General features: G+C 44.1%; 1 protein-coding gene across 9 annotated transcripts in view; it reads right to left on the bottom strand.

Annotated features, from left to right (window-relative positions):
* LOC115205512 (storkhead-box protein 2) overlaps positions 1-21,474 on the bottom strand; it is an 86,230-nt gene that overhangs the window by 48,674 nt on the left and 16,082 nt on the right. Inside the window, exon 1 of one of the 9 annotated variants that reach the window (XM_029771575.1) lies at positions 8,176-8,733. The exons of the other annotated variants lie outside the window; for them this stretch is intronic. Coding sequence (XP_029627435.1) covers positions 8,176-8,341 — 166 coding nt within the window. The 5' untranslated portion in view covers positions 8,342-8,733. Of the gene's footprint in view, positions 1-8,175; positions 8,734-21,474 lie in introns of those variants that run through there. 9 annotated transcript variants of the gene reach the window in all.

Below are 21,474 nucleotides of genomic sequence, written 5' to 3'. Positions count from 1 at the left end.
CTGTAGCTCTACCTGTTGGAGATCCCGCCGTAGCTCTACCTGTTGGAGATCCCCGCCGTAGCTCTACCTGTTGGAGACCCGCTGTAGCTCTACCTGTTGGAGATCCTGCTGTAGCTCTACCCTGTTGGAGACCCGCTGTAGCTCTACCTGTTGGAGACCCTGCTGTAGCTCTACCTGTTGGAGACCCTGCTGTAGCTCTACCTGTTGGAGACCCTGCTGTAGCTCTACCTGTTGGAGACCCTGCGTAGCTCTACCTGTTGGAGACCCAGCTGTAGCTCTACCTGTTGGAGACCCTGCTGTAGCTCTACCTGTTGGAGACCCTGCTGTAGCTCTACCTGTTGGAGACCCAGCTGTAGCTCTACCTGTTGGAGACCCTGCTGTAGCTCTACCTGTTGGAGACCCTGCTATATGCTGTCACATGCATTGTTGCTACTCAACAGGTTGTGACAGAAGGGCCTCAGGCTGGAGAGATTGTTGCTTTAGGGGGGTTTCTCTGTGAACTAGCCTAGTAGCCATAGTGCTGCTTCCCCGTCATCTAGTTCTGATGCTGCTTCCCCGTCATCTAGTTCTGATGCTGCTTCCCCGTCATCTAGTTCTGATGCTGCTTCCCAGTCATCTAGTTCTGATGCTGCTTCCCCGTCATCTAGTTCTGATGCTGCTTCCCCGTCATCTAGTTCTGATGCTGCTTCCCCGTCATCTAGTTCTGATGCTGCTTCCCCGTCATCTAGTTCTGATGCTGCTTCCCCGTCATCTAGTTCTGATGCTGCTTCCCCGTCATCTAGTTCTGATGCTGCTTCCCCGTCATCTAGTTCTGATGCTGCTTCCCCGTCATCTAGTTCTGATGCTGCTTCCCGTCATCTAGTTCTGATGCTGCTTCCCAGTCATCTAGTTCTGATGCTGCTTCCCCGTCATCTAGTTATAATGCTGCTTCCCCGTCATCTAGTTCTGATGCTGCTTCCCCGTCATCTAGTTATAATGCTGCTTCCCCATCATCTAGAGTTAATCTGCCAGAGCAGGGTTAGTGATGTCAGCATCTGGGATTCCAGAAGGTGACTGTTTATTTTTAGCGGGCACAATGTGTGTGCAGTGCACTGAGAGAGATTACATGTGCGAGTGTACGTGAGCGAGCGATTCAGTGAGCGAGTGAAAGTGAGTGAGGGAAATGGAGAGGAAATGGAGAGAAAGAGAGAAATCCCACAGAGGTGCATACTAGATATTAAAAGGAAGAGAGGGATAGAGAAGGGAGGGAGAGAGGGAGGGAGAGAGGGAGGGAGGAATGGTGACACATCATATCATTTGTAGGTCAGTCTTTTACAAATTCATGTACCATTCTCATCTGTCCATCCAACAATAATATTAGTTTCAGAGGAAGGAGACTAATATATAATTTGGTGGGTGCTTATATTTGTCCTATTTCACACATGTAAAAGTGTGTATACAGTGCATTGGGAAAGTATTCAGACCCCTTCCCCTTTTCCACATTTTGTTACGTTACAGCCTTATTCTAAAATGGATATATATATATATACACACACACACACACACACACACACACACTCTCATAAATCTACACACAATACCGCATGATGACAAAGAGAAAACAGGTTTTTTGCAAAAGTATATATATATATATATATATATATATATATATATATATATATATATATATATATATATATATATATATATATATATGTTTTTAACAGAAATACCTTATTTACATAAGTATTCAGACCCTTTGCTATGATACTCAAAATTGAGCTCAGCTGCATCCTGTTTCCATTGATCATCCTTGAGATGTTTCTACAACTTGATTGGAGTTCACCTGTGGTAAATTCAATTAATTGGACATGATTCGGAAAGGCAAACACCTGTCTATATAAAAAGGTCATATAGTTGACAGTGCATGCCAGAACAAAAACCAAGCTATGAGGTCAAAGGAATTGTTCGTAAAGCTCCAAGAAAGGATTGTGTCGAGGCACAGATCTGGGGAAGGGTACCAAAACATTTCTGCAGCATTGAAGAGCCCCAAGAACACAGTGGCCTCCATCATTCATAAATGAAAGAAGTTTGGAACTAACAAGACTCTTCCTAGAACTGGCCGCCTGGCTAAACTGAGCAAGAGATGGGGGAAACCTTCCAGAAGGACAACCATCTCTGCAGCACTCCACCAATCAGGCCTTTATGATAGAGTGGCCAGATAGAATCCACTCCTCAGTAATAGGCATGACAGCCTGCTTGGAATTTGCCAAAAGGCACCTAAAGGACTCTGACCATGAGAAACAAGTTTCTCTGGTCTGATGGAACCAAGACTGAACTCTATGGCCTGAATGCCAAGCGTCACGTCTGGAGGAAAACTGTCACCATCCCTACGGTGAAGCATGGTGGTGGCAGCATCATGCTGTGGGGATGTTTTTCAGCTGCAGGTACTGGGAGACTAGTCAGGACTGAGGGAAAGATGAACGGAGCAAAGTACAGAGAGATCCTTGATGAAAACCTGCTCCAGAGTGCTCAGGACCTCGAAGGTTCACCTTCCAACAGGACAACGACCCTAAGCACACAGCCAAGACAATGCAGGAGTGGCTTCTGGACAAGTCTCTGAATGTCCTTGAGTGGCCCAGCCAGAGCCCGGACTTGAACCCAATCTAACATCTCTGGAGAAACCTGAAAATAGCTGTGCAGCGATGCTCCCCATCCAACCTGACAGAGCTTGAGAGGTTCTACAGAGAAAAATGGGAGAAAGTCCCCAAATACAGGTGTGTCAAGCTTGTAGCGTCATACCCCAAAAGACGAGGCTATAATCGCTGCCAAAGGTGCTTCAACAAAGTACAGAGTAAAGGTGATGTGATATTTACGTTTTTTTTACTACATTTGTTAACATTTCCAAAAATTATGGGGTATTGTGTGTTGATTGCTGAGAAAAAAACAACAATTGAATAAATTTTAGAATAAGGCTGAAACAAAATAGGAAAAACTCTCTCTGAGACGTCCTCAGACAGTAGGGTCCAAGCCAGGGTCTGCCATTATCAACGGCAACCTTGGAGCAATTAGAGTTAAGTGCCTTGCTCAAGGACACATCAATATATGTTTTACCTTGTCGGCTCTGGGATTCGTAGTAGCAACCTATGGGTTACTGGCCAAAAACTCTAAACCGCTAGGCTACCTGCTGGGCTTCATATCTAGCAGAGTACTGTGGGTTGATTATTCTCTCCAAGTTGAATAAATGTCAAAACAATGTAATCACTAAAACAGGAGCTTGGGAACATTACCGATCCTAAAGCGGTATCATATCACCCTATCTTTCCTGTTTCTCGGACTACATGTAGTGGATTTCCTTTGGCAGATATCAACGTTACACACTAACACCCTGACTACACTGCTCGCGTTGCAAAATAAATTTTGAAATCTATATTATTCAATTATTGCACCCACACTGCTCGCGAGCGTCTGCGTTGCCAAGAACTAAAATAGAAGTCTGTTCTATTTGTGACGCAGATCGCACTGCAAGTCCTGCCTCTCCCATCTCCTCATTGGTTTATGGAAGCAGTTACCCACGTACCATCTCCTCATTGGCTATACCCACATGGGTGATTGAAAGACAAACTGTGTTGTCGGTTGTCGTGGTAATACTATGAAAGTTTAGATGCCAATCACCATATAAGTTCAAAGAAAAGAAGAAAACGCCTGGAAAGGAGGAGAGATGACTAGAAACGATTCGTTTGGCCGTTTTATGTGTGGATTAATTGTCGGAGTAGAGGACCTTGTGCATTTCAGGTAAAATAACAACTCAATGTTTATATCCCAGGACAAATTAGCTAGCAACAGCAACCTAGCTAAATAGGACAAATTAGCTAGCAAGTGCAAGCTAACTAGCTAAAGTGCCATACATGTTTAATGCTTTTCGACCTGTCCCCAAAGTAATGTAATTGGTTCAGAGTTTGTTTTGATATTTTAACCTGCGTGTAGTGATCACGTTTTGTGTGAGGGGACAAAATAAATGTATGCCCGATGACGCACGCGCACAGCCGGTTTGGGTTCCGTGTAAGGATTGGGAGGCATTTACTTGCCAAGTGCTCTTAAAAGTTCTCCCCACAGTCAGAAGTTTACTTTACAAAACCATGAGGAAAGGGGAGGCTTAAAACCCATGAGGAAAGGGGAGGCTTAAAACCCATGAGGAAAGGGGAGGCTTAAAAGCCATAAGGAAAGGGGAGGCTTAAAACCCATGAGGAAAGGGGAGGCTTAAAACCCATGAGGAAAGGGGAGGCTTAAAACCCATGAGGAAAGGGGAGGCTTAAAACCCATGAGGAAAGGGGAGGCTTAAAACCCATGAGGAAAGGGGAGGCTTAAAACCCATGAGGAAAGGGGAGGCTTAAAACCCATGAGGAAAGGGGAGGCTTAAAACCCATGAGGAAAGGGGAGGCTTAAAACCCATGAGGAAAGGGGAGGCTTAAAACCCATGAGGAAAGCGGAGGCTTAAAAGACAGGCAGCTTTTCCTTTGAGGTTCTCTTCTACACTAGACACATACAGGTCAGAGACAAGGACATACTGTACACTATATATACAGCCGTATGTAGACACCCCTACAAATGAGTGGATTCGGCTATTTCAGCCACACCCGTTGCTGACAGGTGTATACAATCGAGCACACAGCCATGCAATCGCCATAGACAAACATTGACAGAAGAATGGCCTTACTGAATAGCTCAGTGACTTTCATTGTGGCACCGTCATAGGATGCCACCTTTCCAACAAGTCAGTTCATCAAATACCTGCCCTGGTCAACTGTAAGTGCTGTTATTGTGAAGTGGAGAAACAACGGCTCAGCCACGAAGTGGTAGGTCACACAAGCTCACAGAACGGGACCGCCGAGTGCTGAAGCGTGTAGCGTGTAAAAATAATCTGTCCTCGGTTGCAACACTCACTACAGAGTTCCAAACTGCTTCTGGAAGCAACGTCAGCACAAGAACTGTTTGTCGGGAGCATCATAAAATTTGTTTCAAAGGCCGAGCAGCTGCACTCAAGCCTAAAATCACCACGCGCAGTGCCAAGCATCGGCTGGTGTGGTGTAATGCTCGCCACCATTGGACTCTGGAGCAGTGGAAATGCATTCTCTGGAGTGACCACGCTTCACCATCTGGCAGTCCGACAAACTAATCTGGGTTTGGCGGATGCCAGGAGAACACTACCTGTCCGAATGCATAGAGCAAACTGTAAAGTTTGGTGGAGGAGGGATAATGGTCTAGGGTTGGTTTTCATATTTCGGGCTAGGCCCCTTAGTTCCAGTGAAGGGAAATCTTAACTTTACAGCATACAATAACATTCTAGACGATTCTGAGCTTCCAATTTTATGGCAACAGTTTGGGGAAGGCCTTTTTCTGTTTCAGCATGACAATGCCCCCGTGCAAAAGCGAGGTCCATACAGAAGTGGTTTGTCAAGATCGGTGTGCAAGAACTTGACTGGCCTGCACAGAGCCCTGACCTCAACCTCATCGAAAACCTTCAGGATGAATTGGAATGTTGACTGCAAGCCAGGCCTAATCGCACAACATCAGTGCCCGACCTCACTAATGCTCTTGTGGCTGAATGTAAGCAAGTCCCCGCAGCAATGTTCCAACATCTAGTGGAAAACCTTCCCAGAAGAATGGAGGCTATTATAGCGGCAAAGGGGGTACCAACTCCATATTAATGACCATGATTTTGGAATGAGATGTTCGACGACTAGGTGTCCACATACTTCTGGTCATGTAGTGTATGTCTGCCACATACACCCACAGAGACAGACACACGCAACACACAATTTCGCTAATGGATTTGGGACATCATCCAAAAATGCCCCATAGTCTTTCTGTACAATGTAATGTTGAATGATAGCCAGGTGAGATAGGAAGGAACTTCCTCAGTCTTCGGGTTCATGTTCTAATTTTCCCCTTCAAGCTGAATTCAGCTGACACAATAAAAGCTTGGGATGCATTTCTGCCTGTGGAATGTTCATAGTTTACGGAGCAATGACAAATGCATTTACCTGATTTTTTATGTTCTTTACAGTGAAAGGCCAGAGAACAAGCCAATATTCATGCACCAAACCAATCAACGGCCCAGGAATCTTTGAACTTTGGGATGGAGAACCATGATACTATCAGAACCATATATTTTGTCCCCATGTAAAACCCATGAGAGAACTAATGACATTAGAGAACATTAAGACTGAGCACAAGGTCCAGCTTAGGTACAGCTCCCGCTCTGGCCACGTCCAAAAGGACACCCTATACCCTACATAGAGCAGTACTTCTGACCAGAGCCTTATAAGCCCTGGTCAAAATCAGTGCACTATATAGGGAATAGGGAGCCATGTGGGACGAAGCCCAAAGCGGAGGGTGTTTATCTCTAAACAATGCCTGTGATTGTGACTGAACCTCTAATGCTGCTGCAGCCTGTGAGACAAGATCTATGGTTAAGGCCATAAGTCAGCTCCTTACTACAATCCACCGGCTTAATACCACCACTGGTTCATATGATGCCTTCATACGCCAAGGAATAGTTTAGTCGTGGTTACTCTGCCAAATGGCTGAAATTCATATCTATGATAATGTATTATTCACTTGTAGTGCACTGTGTTTTGGTTAGTCATGTCACATGACCTGGAATTTAACCTTTATTTAAAGCTTTTTCATCAAACTGTCCCCTTTTGTTTTCATGTAAGATGGTCCAGCACCATCCTCAGACAATTGCTTTCAATTGTCATTTCTGGAAAAGGCTTAAAATAAAGTTTAAAATCCAGGTTATGGGACATGATTAACCAAAACACAGGGCCCTATTCATTTAATATGCGTGAATATTCTCTTGTTATTGTTTACTTTGTCGAGCTGCATCATGTAGCTCAGCTGCCAGGATGTTGTATTGTGTAAGCCTATTCTTCCTATTTGAAAAGCTACTGTAGCTGCTGGCTCTCAGACTGTCCACTGCTGACGCACACAGAAAACCCTCGACCAACAAAACTGAGCAGAAATGGTTCTGGCCCCTCCTCTATCCCTCCCCGTCTCCCCGGTCACTTATTCTAATTTGAGGTCTTTTTCCTCCAATTCATATTCATTTCCAATAATGACCATGTCATTTACCCTCTGACCCGCTGTGTTGCTAGGAAACTTGAAGAGGCCTTGAATCAATGTAAGTCTTGGCGGTCCTCGGCTCAGCCTCCATTCAGCCTTTCTCTATGGGCTCGTTCACGCTGAAAATACTCAGCCTCTCCTTTTCTCTGCCTAAGCAAACTGATTGGAGACATTCTCAGGCCCTCTAACATGCATCCCAGCTCCACTGGTTTGTGTCAGCTCTGCTCCCCACATTAACAACAAGTAATTAAATCAACCCTGAGGTTCGGCACGCGTAAAAAATTATTAGGATGGAGGAAACAAAACAGAACATCCTGGCACTGTGCGTTGTAGAGTGGCAATGCATTCTGGGGTTTGTGGTTAGCAGGGGGACTTACATCTTCTGCTGAAAAGAAACGCGGGAGGTTGTCTTTTTCCTTTGATAAGCTACATGAACGAGGCCTACTGCTGAATATTAATCAGACAAGGCCAATAGGGCCTTCTCTCTCTCTCTTTCATTATCAAAATGAGCTGTTTAACCAACAATGAAACGTCATGGTTAAATAACCCTTGCATATTGCAGGCTATTTTCTCTCTGGCACAGGTGATTGCCTGCATTTTAAATGCTGTTTCCCAAGCATGTTTAGCTGGTGTCATCTGACCCTGGTCCTGCCCGGTCAAATTTTTTCTCATCAGCCAAGAATCAGACAAAGGCCTCTGCACAGTCTGATTCAACCCTAGATCTGATCAGCCTGCTGAATCATACCAACTAACTCAGCCTTTTGACACAATGCTACCATTCCAGACTGATGTTCAGACGTTAGATACTATCATGAAAAATCATGGTGGTAAAAATAGTGATGTCATCATGTGGTATTGCTGGGCCATCTATAATAACAGAGACACATTGGAATTTGTAAAGCAAATAATAGGTTGACATATTTCAAGACAAACAAGTACCCCTCCTGGAAAAATGTAAACGCCAACATCATCACACCTTACTACAGTACAAACAGCAACACACACACAGAGTGAGCCGTAGTAGCTAGCTCCATGTCGACGGAGCAGAGCAGAGCCTGACAGACCCACCTGATGTCATGTAGCCCCGGGGGGACTGGCAGATGTACTGAGGGGGGTAGTGTTTGTGGAGGCGGTAGTCCTTCTCGCTGCGGGACCGGGTGCGTTCCGAGGCCCGGTCCGAGAAATCTGAGCTGGGCCAGGCCCGACGCAGGGTGGTGCTCTGTGTCTTCTTCATGGGGAGGCAGGGAGGGAGGGAGGGCTAGGCTGACCTCCTGAGGGTTGTTGATACCCCCGTCCCCACATCCACCCTGAGGGAGGGCTACACCTCAGCCAGGTCAGGCTGGAGACATGGAAGCAGGCAGCTAGAGCTAGATCACTGGAATACTATTACACTCCCTCCTCCTCTATCCCTCCGTCTCTCTCCCTGCTACAAACACACACACGGCACGATCTCACAGACAAACCGTGGTAACGCTAGCTGCTAGGCTGAATGCTGTGGGAAGGGCTCCTTTCTTTTCCTTGAGTGATCCAAAAGCAGAGGCAGCGTCCAGCGATGCATTACCTTCCTCCGTCTGCCATTAATCCAGGCTTCCAGCCTCCAGCTTCAGTGTGACCAGAAACAAACGAACACTGGGGGGCGGGGGGGGGGGGGGGGGTTCGGGGTTGGGGGTAGCGTGAGAGACCCCGAAATCCAGACAATAGCTCAATTCAGTGAGGGAGGGAGGGCTTGGCTAACCACGAGCCGCGAACACAAAAGAGGCCAAACAGATGAGATCTGCAGCCAGGGGAGGGCTGTCCAGAGCCAGTGTCACTCACCGTCTCCCTGGACTCCCAGAGAAAAGGACGGGAAGCTCTGTGCCGTGCCGTGGGCCCTGCGCCAAGCCAAACAGCACATGAACAAACAAAACCCTAACCCTCCTCTCCTCTAATCAAAATCCAATCAGGGAAATCTGTGAAACCACAGTGCAAAAAATAAATGCTTCTTCATCAGTAGCAGGCGATCCCCTGTTAAAACTGGTCCATCCACGGCCACAGCTCTCTCTCCTTCAGAAAGGGTGTGTAGTGAGCGAGCGTATCTATGCTCTGTCTGCGCGTGTGTGGATGGATGATGGAGGATGGGAGCTTGATACATATGAGCGAGGATAAGAAAAAAACACGGGCGCGCAGCGAAGAAAACCACCCAGCCAGTGTGTATGAGCAGAAAGCAATGACTTTCTCCTTTCCTTTGTATTCCTGTTTTTCTTCTCCAACCGTCAGTGCGGCAGTCTCTCTCCCTCTCTTAAAGCAGTCTCTCGCTCTCCTTTATAGCTCTCTCTCTCTCTCTCTCTCTCTCTCTCCCTCTCTGCTGCTCGCTTGCCGGCTGTGTTGTTGTCCTGAACGTCTCCTCTGCTCACAGATCCGGCTGCTCTGGAAGAGGAGTGGGTAGGCGAGGGAGGGAGGGAGGCCAGGAGGGAGGGGGAGCAGGAAGCAAGTCAGTCAGCCCCCCTGTCCCATGCCAATGGAGGAGCTGTCTTGCGTTAGACTCACTGATCCTGTCAGGCTTTGCATTTCAATGTTGAAAACCCCTTTAGGCTCCCACAGCCCCCCTGGCTCCCAGCCCAGCCTATGAGTGAAGAGCTGGATGGTTATTTACATACAAAGCTGTACAATTTATAGCAACTCTGCCTCAAGTCGTAACCTCTTCCACCTCAGAAGGAGAAAGAATGCTCTTATCGGCTGCTCCTGCTAAAAGACACTGTCCTGCTGCTTTTGCTTTCTCTCCACTCTGTGAGCTCTCGTTCCCCCTCTTCTTCCTATCCTCCCTCCTCTGCTCAGGGTCATCCGCAGGGTCCCCACGATTTCCACTCACTCGTTAGGGTTCAGTCCAACAGCTGCAGTAGCAATTCCTCAGGAATGAGAGTTGGAGAGATAATTCCACGACAGCAAGGCGGCAGGGAGTGGAGTGGGCTGGCTGGAAGAAGTGGAGCCTCTCTCTCGTTTCCCTCTCCCTCGTTTCTCTCTCCCCGTCTCTGTGAGCTTGATCAGTAACCTCTCATCCTCAGGACGATGTGTTGTTTCTCAGCGGTGGCGTTTGTCTCCATCCAGACAGACTCCAGCCAGCCCACCATCTCAGAGTGAGAGCAGAACACCTCTGCTCCACAGCCTCTCCCCAGCCTCTCCACAGCCTCTCCACAGCCTCTCCCCAGCCTCTCCCCAGCCTCTCCCCAGCCTCTCCCCAGCCTCTCCCCAGCCTCTCCCCAGCCTCTCCACAGCCTCTCCCCAACCTCTCCACATCAGGAATGTGGTGACAGCTAGCGAGAGGCAGGAGACAAATTCTACGTACGTTCAAAATATAAATCACGATGCACTAAAGTGCACTGTGTTCACCAATGTTCACATAAAGTGCAGGCAGAGCAAGAGGTATTTCAGAGTTAGCCTGGATTTCAGGATAGTCTGTGTTTCGTTGAAATCCATTGAAGAGACATGAGAAATGGTATGTTCCCCTCTACGCTAGAGCTGGGCAATATATTGTATTAATTTGAATGAATGTTTGTTACGCGATATTCCAAATGCCTGTAAAGCAAAAACATAAAAAAATGTTGATCTATATCGTGAATCGCCCATATGTTAGAAAACAATTTAGATATGATTTTTAAGCCATATCGCCCAGCCCTACTCTGAGCCAACCATTCATCTCATTTTCTAATTTGTCTAATAAAGATGAGGTCAGAGTTCACTGTTTGGGAATAAAGACAACTTCTCCACCATATTTCCTCTGTAGGAATGGCCCAGCTGGACAATAATGTGACTGACTTAGCCACAGCCAAAAGAACAGTCACAAATTAAAGGAAGAATCAAAATACAGTGCGTTCAGAAAGTATTCACACCCCTTGACTTTTTCCACATTTTGTTCTGTTACAGGCCAAAATTTTAAATGGTTAAATTTCGTTTTTTCCCCACTGGCCTACACACACACACACACACACACACACACACACACACACACACATACACACACATACACACACACACACAATATTCCATAATGTCAAAGTAGAATTATGTTCTTCAAAATGTTGACAAATTAATTAAAAAGGAAAATCTGGAATGTCTTGAGTCAACATATATTCAACCCCTTTTTTATAGCAATCCTAAATACGTTCAGAAGTAAACATTTGCTTAACAAGTCACATAATGTGTTGCACAACAGTCTCTCTCTCTCTCTCGGAGGACCTGAACCCTAGGACCATGCCTCAGGACTACCTGGCCTGATGACTCCTTGCTGTCCCCAGTCCACCTGGCCACGCTGCTGCTCTAGTTTCAACTGTTCTGCCTGCGGCTATGGAACCTTGACCTGTTCACCGGACGTGCTACCTGTCCCAGACCTGCTGTTTTCAACTCTCTAGAGACAGCAGGAGCGGTAGAGATACTCTCAATGATCGGCTATGAAAAGCCAACTGACATTTACTCCTGAGGTGCTGACCTGTTGCACCCTCGACACCTACTGTGATTATTATTTGACCATGCTGGTCATTTATGAACATTTGAACATCTTGGCCATGTTCTGTTATAATCTCCACCTTGCACAGCCAGAAGAGGACTGGCCACCCCTCATAGCCTGGTTCCTCTCTAGGTTTCTTCCTAGGTTTTGGCCTTTCTAGGGAGTTTTTCCTAGCCACCGTGCTTCTACACCTGTATTGCTTGCTGTTTGGGGTTTTAGGCTGGGTTTCTGTACAGCACTTTGAGATATCAGCTGATCTAAGAAGGGCTATATAAATACATTTGATGAAACAGATTTTTTTACGAGTACTTCATCTCTGTACCCCACACATAAAAGTATCTGTAAAAGTCCCTCAGTCGAGCAGTGAATTTCAAACACAGATTCAACAAAAAAACAGCAAGGTTTTCCAATGCCTCACAAAGAAGGGCACATTGGTAGATGGTAAAAAAATATATAAAAGCAGACATTGAATATCCATTTGACTATAGTGAAGTAATTAATTACACTACAAAGATACAGGCATCTTTCCTAACTCGGTTACCAGAGATGAAGGAAACTGCTCAGTGATTTCACCATGAGGCCAAGGGTGACTTTAAAACAGTTACAGAGTTTAATGGCTGTGATAGGAAAAAACTGAGGATGGATTAACAACATTGTAGTTACTCCACAATACTAACCTAAAATGACAGAGTGGAAAAAAGGAAGCCTGTACAGAATAAACTATTTCAAAACATGCATCCTGTTGTAATAATGCACTTAAGTAAAACTGCAAAAAATGTGTCAAAGAAATGAACTTCATACCTGAATATAGAAAGTGTTATGTTTGGGGTAAATATAACACATCACGGAGTATGCATAGTGCTGGCTGCATCATGTTATGGGTATGCTTGTCATTGGCAAGGACTACAGAGTTTTTTTATGATACAAATAAATGGAATAGAGCTAAGCACAAGTAAAATCTTAGAGGAAAACCTGGTTCAGTTTGCTTTCCAATAGACACATGTACCTTTCAGCAGGACAATAACCTACAACAAATATACACTGGGGTTGCAAATATACATTGGAGTTACTTACCAAGACAATACTGAATGTTCCTGAGTGGCCTAGTTACAGTTTTGACATACACCACCAGTCAAAAGTTTGGACACACCTACTCATTCCAGAGTTTTTCTTTATTTTTACTGTTGGATATATTATAGAATAATAGTGAAGACATCTAAACTATGAAATAACACATATTGAATCATGTAGTAACCAAAAAAAAGTGTTAAACAAATCCAAATATATTTTATATTTGAGATTCTTCAAATAGCCAACCTTTGACTTGATGACAGCTTTGCACACTCTCCACCAGCTTCATGAGGTAGTCACCTGGAATCCATTTCAATTAACAGGTGTGCCTCGTTAAAAGTTAATTTGAGGAATTTCTTTCCTCCTTAATGCATTTGAGCAAATCAGTTGTGTTGTGACAACATAGGGAGGTTTACAGAAGATAAATCAAATAGGGCTAAGACCAAGTCCATATTATGGCAAGAACAGCTCAAATAAGCAAAGAGAAATGACAGTCCATCATTACTTTAAGACATGAAGGACAGTCAATACGGAAAATTTCAAGAACTTTGAAAGTTTCTTCAAGTGCAGTTGCAAAAACCATCAAGCGCTATGATGAAACTGGCTCTCATGAGGACCGCCACAGGAAAGGAAGACCCAGAGTTACTTCTGCTGCAGAGGATAAGTTCATTAGAGTTGCCAGTCTCAGAAATTTCAGCCCAAATAAATACTTCACAGAGTTCAAGTAACAGACACATCTCAACATCAACTTTTCAGAGGAGACTGTGAATCAGGCCTTCATGATCGAATTGCTGCAAAGAAACCACTACTAAAGGACACCAATAAAAAGAATGTCACGCCTGCTCCCGCTCCCCCTCCCTGGCACTCGAGGGCGCCAGGCTACCCGTCTTTACACGCACCTGTCAACATCAGACGGCCTACAGGGAGGAGGTGAGGGCTCTCGGAGTGTGGTGTCAGGAAAATAACCTCTCACTCAACGTCAACAAAACAAAGGAGATGATCGTGGACTTCAGGAAACAGCAGAGGGAGCACCCCCCATCCACATCGACGGGACAGTAGTGGAGAAGGTGGAAAGTTTTAAGTTCCTCGGTGTACACATCACGGAGAAACTGAAATGGTCCACCTGCAGCAGCGCCTCTTCAACCTCAGGAGGCTGAAGAAATGTGGCATGTCAGCTAAAACACTCAAACTTTTACAGATGCACAATCGAGAGCATCCTGTCAGGCTGTATCACCACCTGGTACTGCAACTGCTCCGCCCACAACCATAAGGCCCTCCAGAGGGTAGTGCGGTCTGCACAACGCATCACCGGGGGCAAACTACCTGCCCTCCAGGACACCTACAGCACCCGATGTCACAGGAAGGCCAAAAAGATCATCAAGGACAACAACCACCCGAGCCACTGCCTGTTCACCCCGCTATCATCCAGAAGGCGAGGTCAGTACAGGTGCATCAAAGCTGGGATCAAGAGACTGAAAAACAGCTTCCATCTCAAGGCCATCAGACTGTTAAACAGCCATCACTAACAGAGTGGCTGCTGCCAACATACAGACTCAAATCTCTGGCCACTTAAATAAATGTAAAAAATGGATTTAATAAAAGGTATCACTAGTCACTTTAAATAACACCACTTTAAGAATGTCTACACATCCTACATTACTCATCTCATACAGTTGAAGTCGGAAGTTACACCAAAGCCAAATACATTTAAAATCAGTTTTTCACAATTCCTGACATTTAATCCTAGTAAAAATTCCCTGTCTTAGGTCAGTTAGGATCACCACTTTATTTTAAGAATGTGAAATGTCGGAATAATAGTAAAGAGAATGATTTATTTCAGCTTTTATTTCTTTCATCACATTCCCAGTGGGTCAGAAATGTACATACACTCAATTAGTATTTGGTACCATTGCCTTAAAATTGTTTAACTTGGGTCAAACGTTTCAGGTAGCCTTCCACAAGCTTCCCACAATAAGTTGGGTGAATTTTTGCCCATTTCTCCTGACATAGCTGGTGTAACTGAGTCAGAATTGTAGGCCTCCTTGCTCGCACACACTTTTTCAGTTCTGCCCACAAATCTTCTATGGGATTGAAGTCAGGGCTTTGTGATGGCCACTCCAATACCTTGACTTTGTTGTCCTTAAGCCATTTTGCCACAACTTTGGAAGTATGCTTGGGGTCATTGTCCATTTGGAAGTCCCATTTGCGACCAAGCTTTAACTTCCTGGCTGATGTCTTTGAGATGTTGCTTTAATATATCCACAATTTTCCTTTCCTCATGATGCCATCTATTTTCTGACATGCCCCAGTCCCTCCTGCAGCAAAGCACCCCCACAACATGATGCTGCCACCCCCGTGCTTCACGGTTGGGATGGTGTTCTTTGGCTTGCAAGCCTCCCCCTTTTTCCTCCAAACATGACGATGGTCATTATGGCCAAACAGTTCTATTTTTGTTTCATCAGACCAGAGGACATATCTCCAAAAAGTACGATCTTTGTCCCCATCTGCAGTTGCAAAACGTAGTCTGGCTTTTTTTAATGGAGGTTTTGGAGCAGTGGCTTCTTCCTTGCTGAGCAGCCTTTCAGGTTATGTTGATATAGGACTCGTTTACTGTGGATATAGATATTTTTGTACCCGTTTTCCCCAGCATCTTCACAAGGTCCTTTGCTGTTGTTCTGTGATTGATTTGCACTTTTCGTACCAAAGTATGTTCATCTCTAGGAGACAGAAAGCGTCTCCTTCCTGAGCGGTATGGCGGCTGCGTGGTCCCATGGTGTTTATACTTGCGTACTATTGTTTGTACAGATGAACGTGGTACTTTCAGGCGTTTGGAAATTGCTCCCAAGGATGAACCAGACTTGTGGAGGTTTACAATTGTTTTTCTGAGATCTTTTAGATTTCTTTAGTTTAAAGGTAGGCCTTGAAATACATCCACAGGTACACCTCCAATTGACTCAAATGATGTCAATAAGCCTATCAGAAGCATCTAAAGCCATGACATAATATTCTGGAATTTTCCAAGCTGTTTAAAGGCACAGTCAACTTAGTGTATATAAACTTCTGACCCACTGAAATTGTGATACAGTGAATTATAAGTGAAATAATCTGTCTGTAAACAATTGTTGGAAAAATTACTTGTGTGATGCACAAAGTAGATGTCCTAAACGACTTGCCAAAACGATAGTTTGTTAACAAGAAAATTTGTGGAGAGCTTGAAAAACAAGTTTTAATGACTCCAACCTAAGTGTATGTAAACTTCTGACTTCAACTGTATGTATATACTCTATTCTATCTACTGCATCTTGCCTATGCCGCACGGCCATCGCTCATCCATATATTTATATGTACATGTTCACATTAATCCCTTTACATTTGTGTGTATTAGGTAGTCGCTGTGAATTTTTTAGATTACTTGTTAGATATTACTGCACTGTCGGAACTAGAAGCACAAGCATTTCGCTACACTTGCATTAACATCTGCATGTGACCAATAACATTTTATTTGATCATTACGCGCAGCTACGCTCATTGGACTCACCTGGACTCCTTCACGTGGTTGATTGCCCCTGTATATCTGTCTGTTCCTCGGTGATGTTCCGTGTCCGCATTCATTGTTGTTATGTGTTCCTGTCCAGACGCTGTTCCTGTTCTGTTTCATGTCCGTCAGTTATTAAACCTTCACTCCCTGTACCTGCTTCTCATCTCCTGCGTCGATCCTTTCAAAGAAGAGACTTGATTGGGCCAAGAAACACGAGCAATGGACATTAGACCGGTGGAAATCTGTCCTTTGGCCTGGAGTCCAAATTGGAGATTTTTGGTTCCAATTGTTGTGTCTTTGTGAGACGCAGAGTAGGTGAACAGATGATCTCCGCATGAGTGGTTCCCACCATGAAGCATGGAGGAGGAGGTTTGATGGTGTGGGGGTGCTTTGCTGGTGACACTGTGATTTATTTAGAATTCAAGGCACACTTAACCAGCATGGCTGCCACAGCATTCTGCAGCGATACGCCATCCCATCTGGTTTGCCTTTAGTGGGACTATTATTTGTTTTTCAACAGGACAATGACCCAACTCACCTCCAGGCTGTGTAAGGGCTATTTGACCAAGAAGGAGAGTGATGGAGTGCTGCATCAGATGACCTGGCCTCCACAATCCCCCGACCTAAACCCAATTGAGATGGTTTGGGATGAGTTGGATCACAGAGTGAAGGAAAAGCAGCAAACAAGTGCTCAGCATATGTGGGAACTCCTTCAAGACTGTCGGAAAAGTATTCCAGCTGAAGCTGGTTGAGACAATGCCAAGAGTGTGCAAAGCTGTCATCAAGGCAAAGGGTGGCTATTTGAAGAATCTCATATATAAACTATTTTTGTTTAACAATTTTTTGGTTACTACATGATTCCATGTTTCATAGTTTTGATGTCTTCACTATTATTCTACAATGTAGACAATAGTAAAAGTAAAGAAAAACCTTTGAATGAGTAGGTGTTCTAAACATTTTGACCGGTAGTGTAAATCGACTTTAAAATCTATGGCAAGACTTGAAAATAGCTTAGTATTGATAAACAACCAACTTGATAGCGCTTGAAGATTTTGGAAAAGAATAATGGGCAAATGTTGCACAATCTAGGTGAGCAAAGCTCTTAGAGACTTACCCCGAAAGACTCCCTCTAACATGTATTGACTCTGGGGGTTGAATACTTATCTAGTTAAGTTATATTAGTGTTTCATTTTTCATAATTGTTTTTCAAATGTTAGAATTTTTCTTCCACTTTGACAGAGTATTTTGTTTAGATCGACAAAAAAATGACAATTAAATTCATGTTAATCCCACTTTACGTGGGGAAAAGTAAAAGGGGTGTGAACACTTTCTGAAGGCACTGTAGCCTATATAAAATCAAAACATAGGCTAGTAAATTGCAAAATAACCACTGAAATTCAAGACTGGTGCTACAAAAATAACTTAGAAACAGTAAATGTTAGCTAGCGCCGACAGATTTTTCACTTTTCATATGAACAGAAAACATTTTATTCGCTTCGAGCCACGAGGCAACTCCTGTTACTCCCGTTCTATCCTCAAGAGTTATAGGCTAACTCTGACTGAGCTGATGCTTAGCAGACGTGGTTTTAAATTACATTTCCTTGTAATGAGACACTATGGAGCCCCAGAGGGATAAAACTCATGATAAAACCTGTCTAAGCCTAAGGTCAATGTCATTCACCCTCAGCTTCCCCAACACTGCAGCCTTACACACCAATTAGTATTCTGAAAGGATGGGCCAGTAAGAAATAACTGTGTGGGTTTTCAACCACTCACCAAGCCAAGAGGAACATCAACCCACTCATTTAATAAATGTAGTTATCCTTGTTGAAGTCATTGTATCCATATTGGGGTGGTGGGGTTGGGGTTAGGGATGAGCATTTGAAATGGTTTGACTGTTCGATAGGCTTGGGTGATATTTCCCGGGGGAGTGGGTGCGTGCTACGCAACTGCTTAGAACTAAAAGTATAAATATAACAAATCAAATAAATGATATCCAGCTCAGGGATCCAGCTATACATTTGGTTTGCTAACTTGCTAGCTAAGTGGCTGGATGTCAAGATCAAGCTTCTTGGTTACAGCACAAACATTCAATCCCTTCTGGATCAAGATCCCTGTTGCCTAAATAGTTTTGATAAAGAAAATATACCCCTTCTGTGTGTGTGTGTGTGTGTGTGTGTGTGTGTGTGTGTGTGTGTGTGTGTGTGTGTGTGTGTGTGTGTGTGTGTGTGTGTATGTATGTATGCATGTATGTATGTATGTATACACACACACACACACACACACACACACACACAGTCAATAAAAAAGCAAGTGCCATTTAACATTAATTAATTTTAACTATAATATCAACAGGTTATATTATGGAACACCATCAGTAATATCAACAGGTTATATTATATCATGGAACACAATCTGTAATCTCAACTGGTTACATGATATAATGGAACACCATCAGTAATATCAACAGGTTATATTATGGAACACCATCAGTAATATCAACAGGCTATATTATATCATGGAACACAATCTGTAATCTCAACTGGTTACATGATATCATGGAACACCATCAGTAATATCAACAGGTTATATTATGGAACACCATCAGTAATATCAACAGGCTATATTATATCATGGAACACAATCTGTAATCTCAACTGGTTACATGATATCATGGAACACAATCTGTAATCTCAACTGGTTACATGATATCATGGAACACAATCTGTAATCTCAACTGGTTACATGATATCATGGAACACAATCTGTAATCTCAACTGGTTACATGATATAATGGAACACAATCTGCAAAATCAACTGGTTATATTATATTGTGGAACAAAATCTTAAAAAGGGCAGTAACCTCAGCAGTGGCGCTTGCTTGTAGAAGCCTATAGCTGTGCAATGGCACAGCATTGTTTTGGTCATTTAGCAGACAAGACACTCTTATATCCAGAGTCCTTATCACAGTCAGGTACCTATTTTATAGTAAAAATTTTTTTTATGTAATATAACAAAATGAAATAGAACAGAATATTTTCCAAATTAAAAAAGTGATGCGCATGTCGTGCCTCAACAGTTATTGTCAAAGAGTGATCATTTGAAACAGGGCTCAATTTGGAGAGGGTCAGAAACTAAAATCTGTCTTCTTTTCAATATACAACTGTTGGATTTAGTTTATTCTGCATGTTCTTTGGAATTCTCGAAATGGATGAACAATTCCACATCGAACACAGCATGGAGATGAATTACAGCCACGACGTCTGCTTGGTGAGTAGGCCTATGCTTAATGAAGCTGATGAAAATACGCTCTGTCTTTATCAAACTAATGGTTTTGCGTATTGTCAGTGTGGAACCTTGTCTATGTTTAGGGTGGTTATGGCCTAGGCAAACCAATTCTAAAAATGGCTTCTAGCAGTTCACAAAGTAGACTAAGCATACAAAAGTATGAGTGGATTTGGCTATCTCAGCCACACACGTTTCTGACAGGTGTATAAAATCGAGCACACAGCCATGCAATCTCCATAGACAAACGTTGGCAGTAGAATGGCCTTACTTAAGCGCTCAGTTAGACTTTCAACGTGGCACTGTCATAGGATGCCACCTTTCCAACAAGTCAGTTGGTCAAATTTCTGCCCTGCTAGTGCTGCCCCGGTCAACTGTAAGTGCTGTTATTGTGAAGTGGAAACGTCTAGGAGCAACAACGACTCAGCCGCTAAATGGTAGGCCACACAAGCTCAGAACGGGACCGCCGAGTGTTAAAGAGCGTAACAATCGTCCGTCCTCGGTTGCAACACTCACTACCGAGTCCCAAATTGCCTTTGGAAGCAACGTCAGTACAAGAACTGTTTGTCGGGAGCTTCAAGGAATGCAGCCGCACACAAGCCTAAGATCACCATGCACAATGCCAAGTGTCGGCTGGAGTGGTGTAAAGCTCGCCGCCATTGGACTCTGGAGCAGTGGAAACACGTTCTCTGGAGTGATGAATCACGCTTCACCATCTGGCAGTCCGACAGACGAATCCGAGTTTGGCAGATGCCAGGTGTACTCTACCTACCCAAATGCGTAGTGCCAACTGTAAAGTTTGGTGGAGGAGGAATAATGGTCTGGGGCTGTTTTTCATGGTTCGGGCTAGGCCCCTTAGTTCCAGTGAAGGGAAATCTTAACTCTACAGCATACAATGACATTCTAGACGATTCTCTGTTTCCAACTTTGTGGCTACAGTTTGGGGAAGGCCCGTTCCTATTTCAGCATGAAAATGCCCCCGTGCACAAAGCGAGGTTCATACAGAAATGGTTTGTCGAGATCGGTGTGGAAGAACTTGACTGGCCTGCACAGAGCCCTGACCTCAACCTCACCGAACACCTTTGGGATGAATTGGAATGCTGACTGCGAGCCAGACGTAATCGCCCAACATCAGTGCCCAACCTCACTAATGATCTTGGGACTGAAGAAGGGCAAGTCCCCGCAGCAATGTTCCAACATCTAGTGGAAGGCCTTCCCAGAAGAGTGGAGGCTGTTATAGCAGCAAAAGGGGGACCAACTCCATATTAATGCCCAAAATTAGGTGTTCGACGAGCAGGTGTCCACATACTTTTGGTCATGTAGTGTACTTTCCAACCTCAAATCAACCAATCCATTTTGAATTGGTGATAACACTTGTCATTTGGCAAGGAATGTAGCTTGTGTATCCCATCAGCTACGTTTTATAGGTATTTATTTCTGGCATAACGGGAGCTTGTGTGCACACTCAGCACACGTGTGTGGAAGGAGAGGTCAGGACGCAATTGAGTGAATGAGACACAGAGGGGAAAGGGAATTTAGGGAGAAGAGAGTAATGCTTGGCTTGGTTTATTTTTTTGTTGTGCCCCGCAAATGCACGTGTACAAATGGAACACTATAGTCAAGTAAGGCCTAATCAACGAGGGGCTATGCGTTCTTTGGAAAAGAATGAACAAGTGGAAGGTGTGTTCCCACTAACTTTCCACGGAGTTGCTTTATTTTCCAGAGAATACATAGAGCCCCGAGTTGACTATACCTTTCATACCATGGCTATAATTTAACACATTTGACACTAGAAATGTGTACATTTGCAGGTAAAAATGTGTTCGACAACATCCACTGAAATAGCTACAGTAGTTGCCTTGGTAACCAAACCATCAGTCTTAGCCTGCTATAATGAAAATCGATTTCAACACTGCCAATAATGTTTTCAATTCGACTTTTGTTTTCAAAAGCAAATATAGAACATGTAAGAATGAACTATAGCCATTGAATT

This window comes from Salmo trutta, chromosome 13, assembly GCF_901001165.1.
Source record: "Salmo trutta chromosome 13, fSalTru1.1, whole genome shotgun sequence".
NCBI classification, from domain to species: Eukaryota; Metazoa; Chordata; class Actinopteri; order Salmoniformes; family Salmonidae; genus Salmo; species Salmo trutta.
The sequence above is the reverse complement of the archived record's forward strand: the minus strand, read 5'-3'. Positions and strand labels throughout refer to the sequence as shown.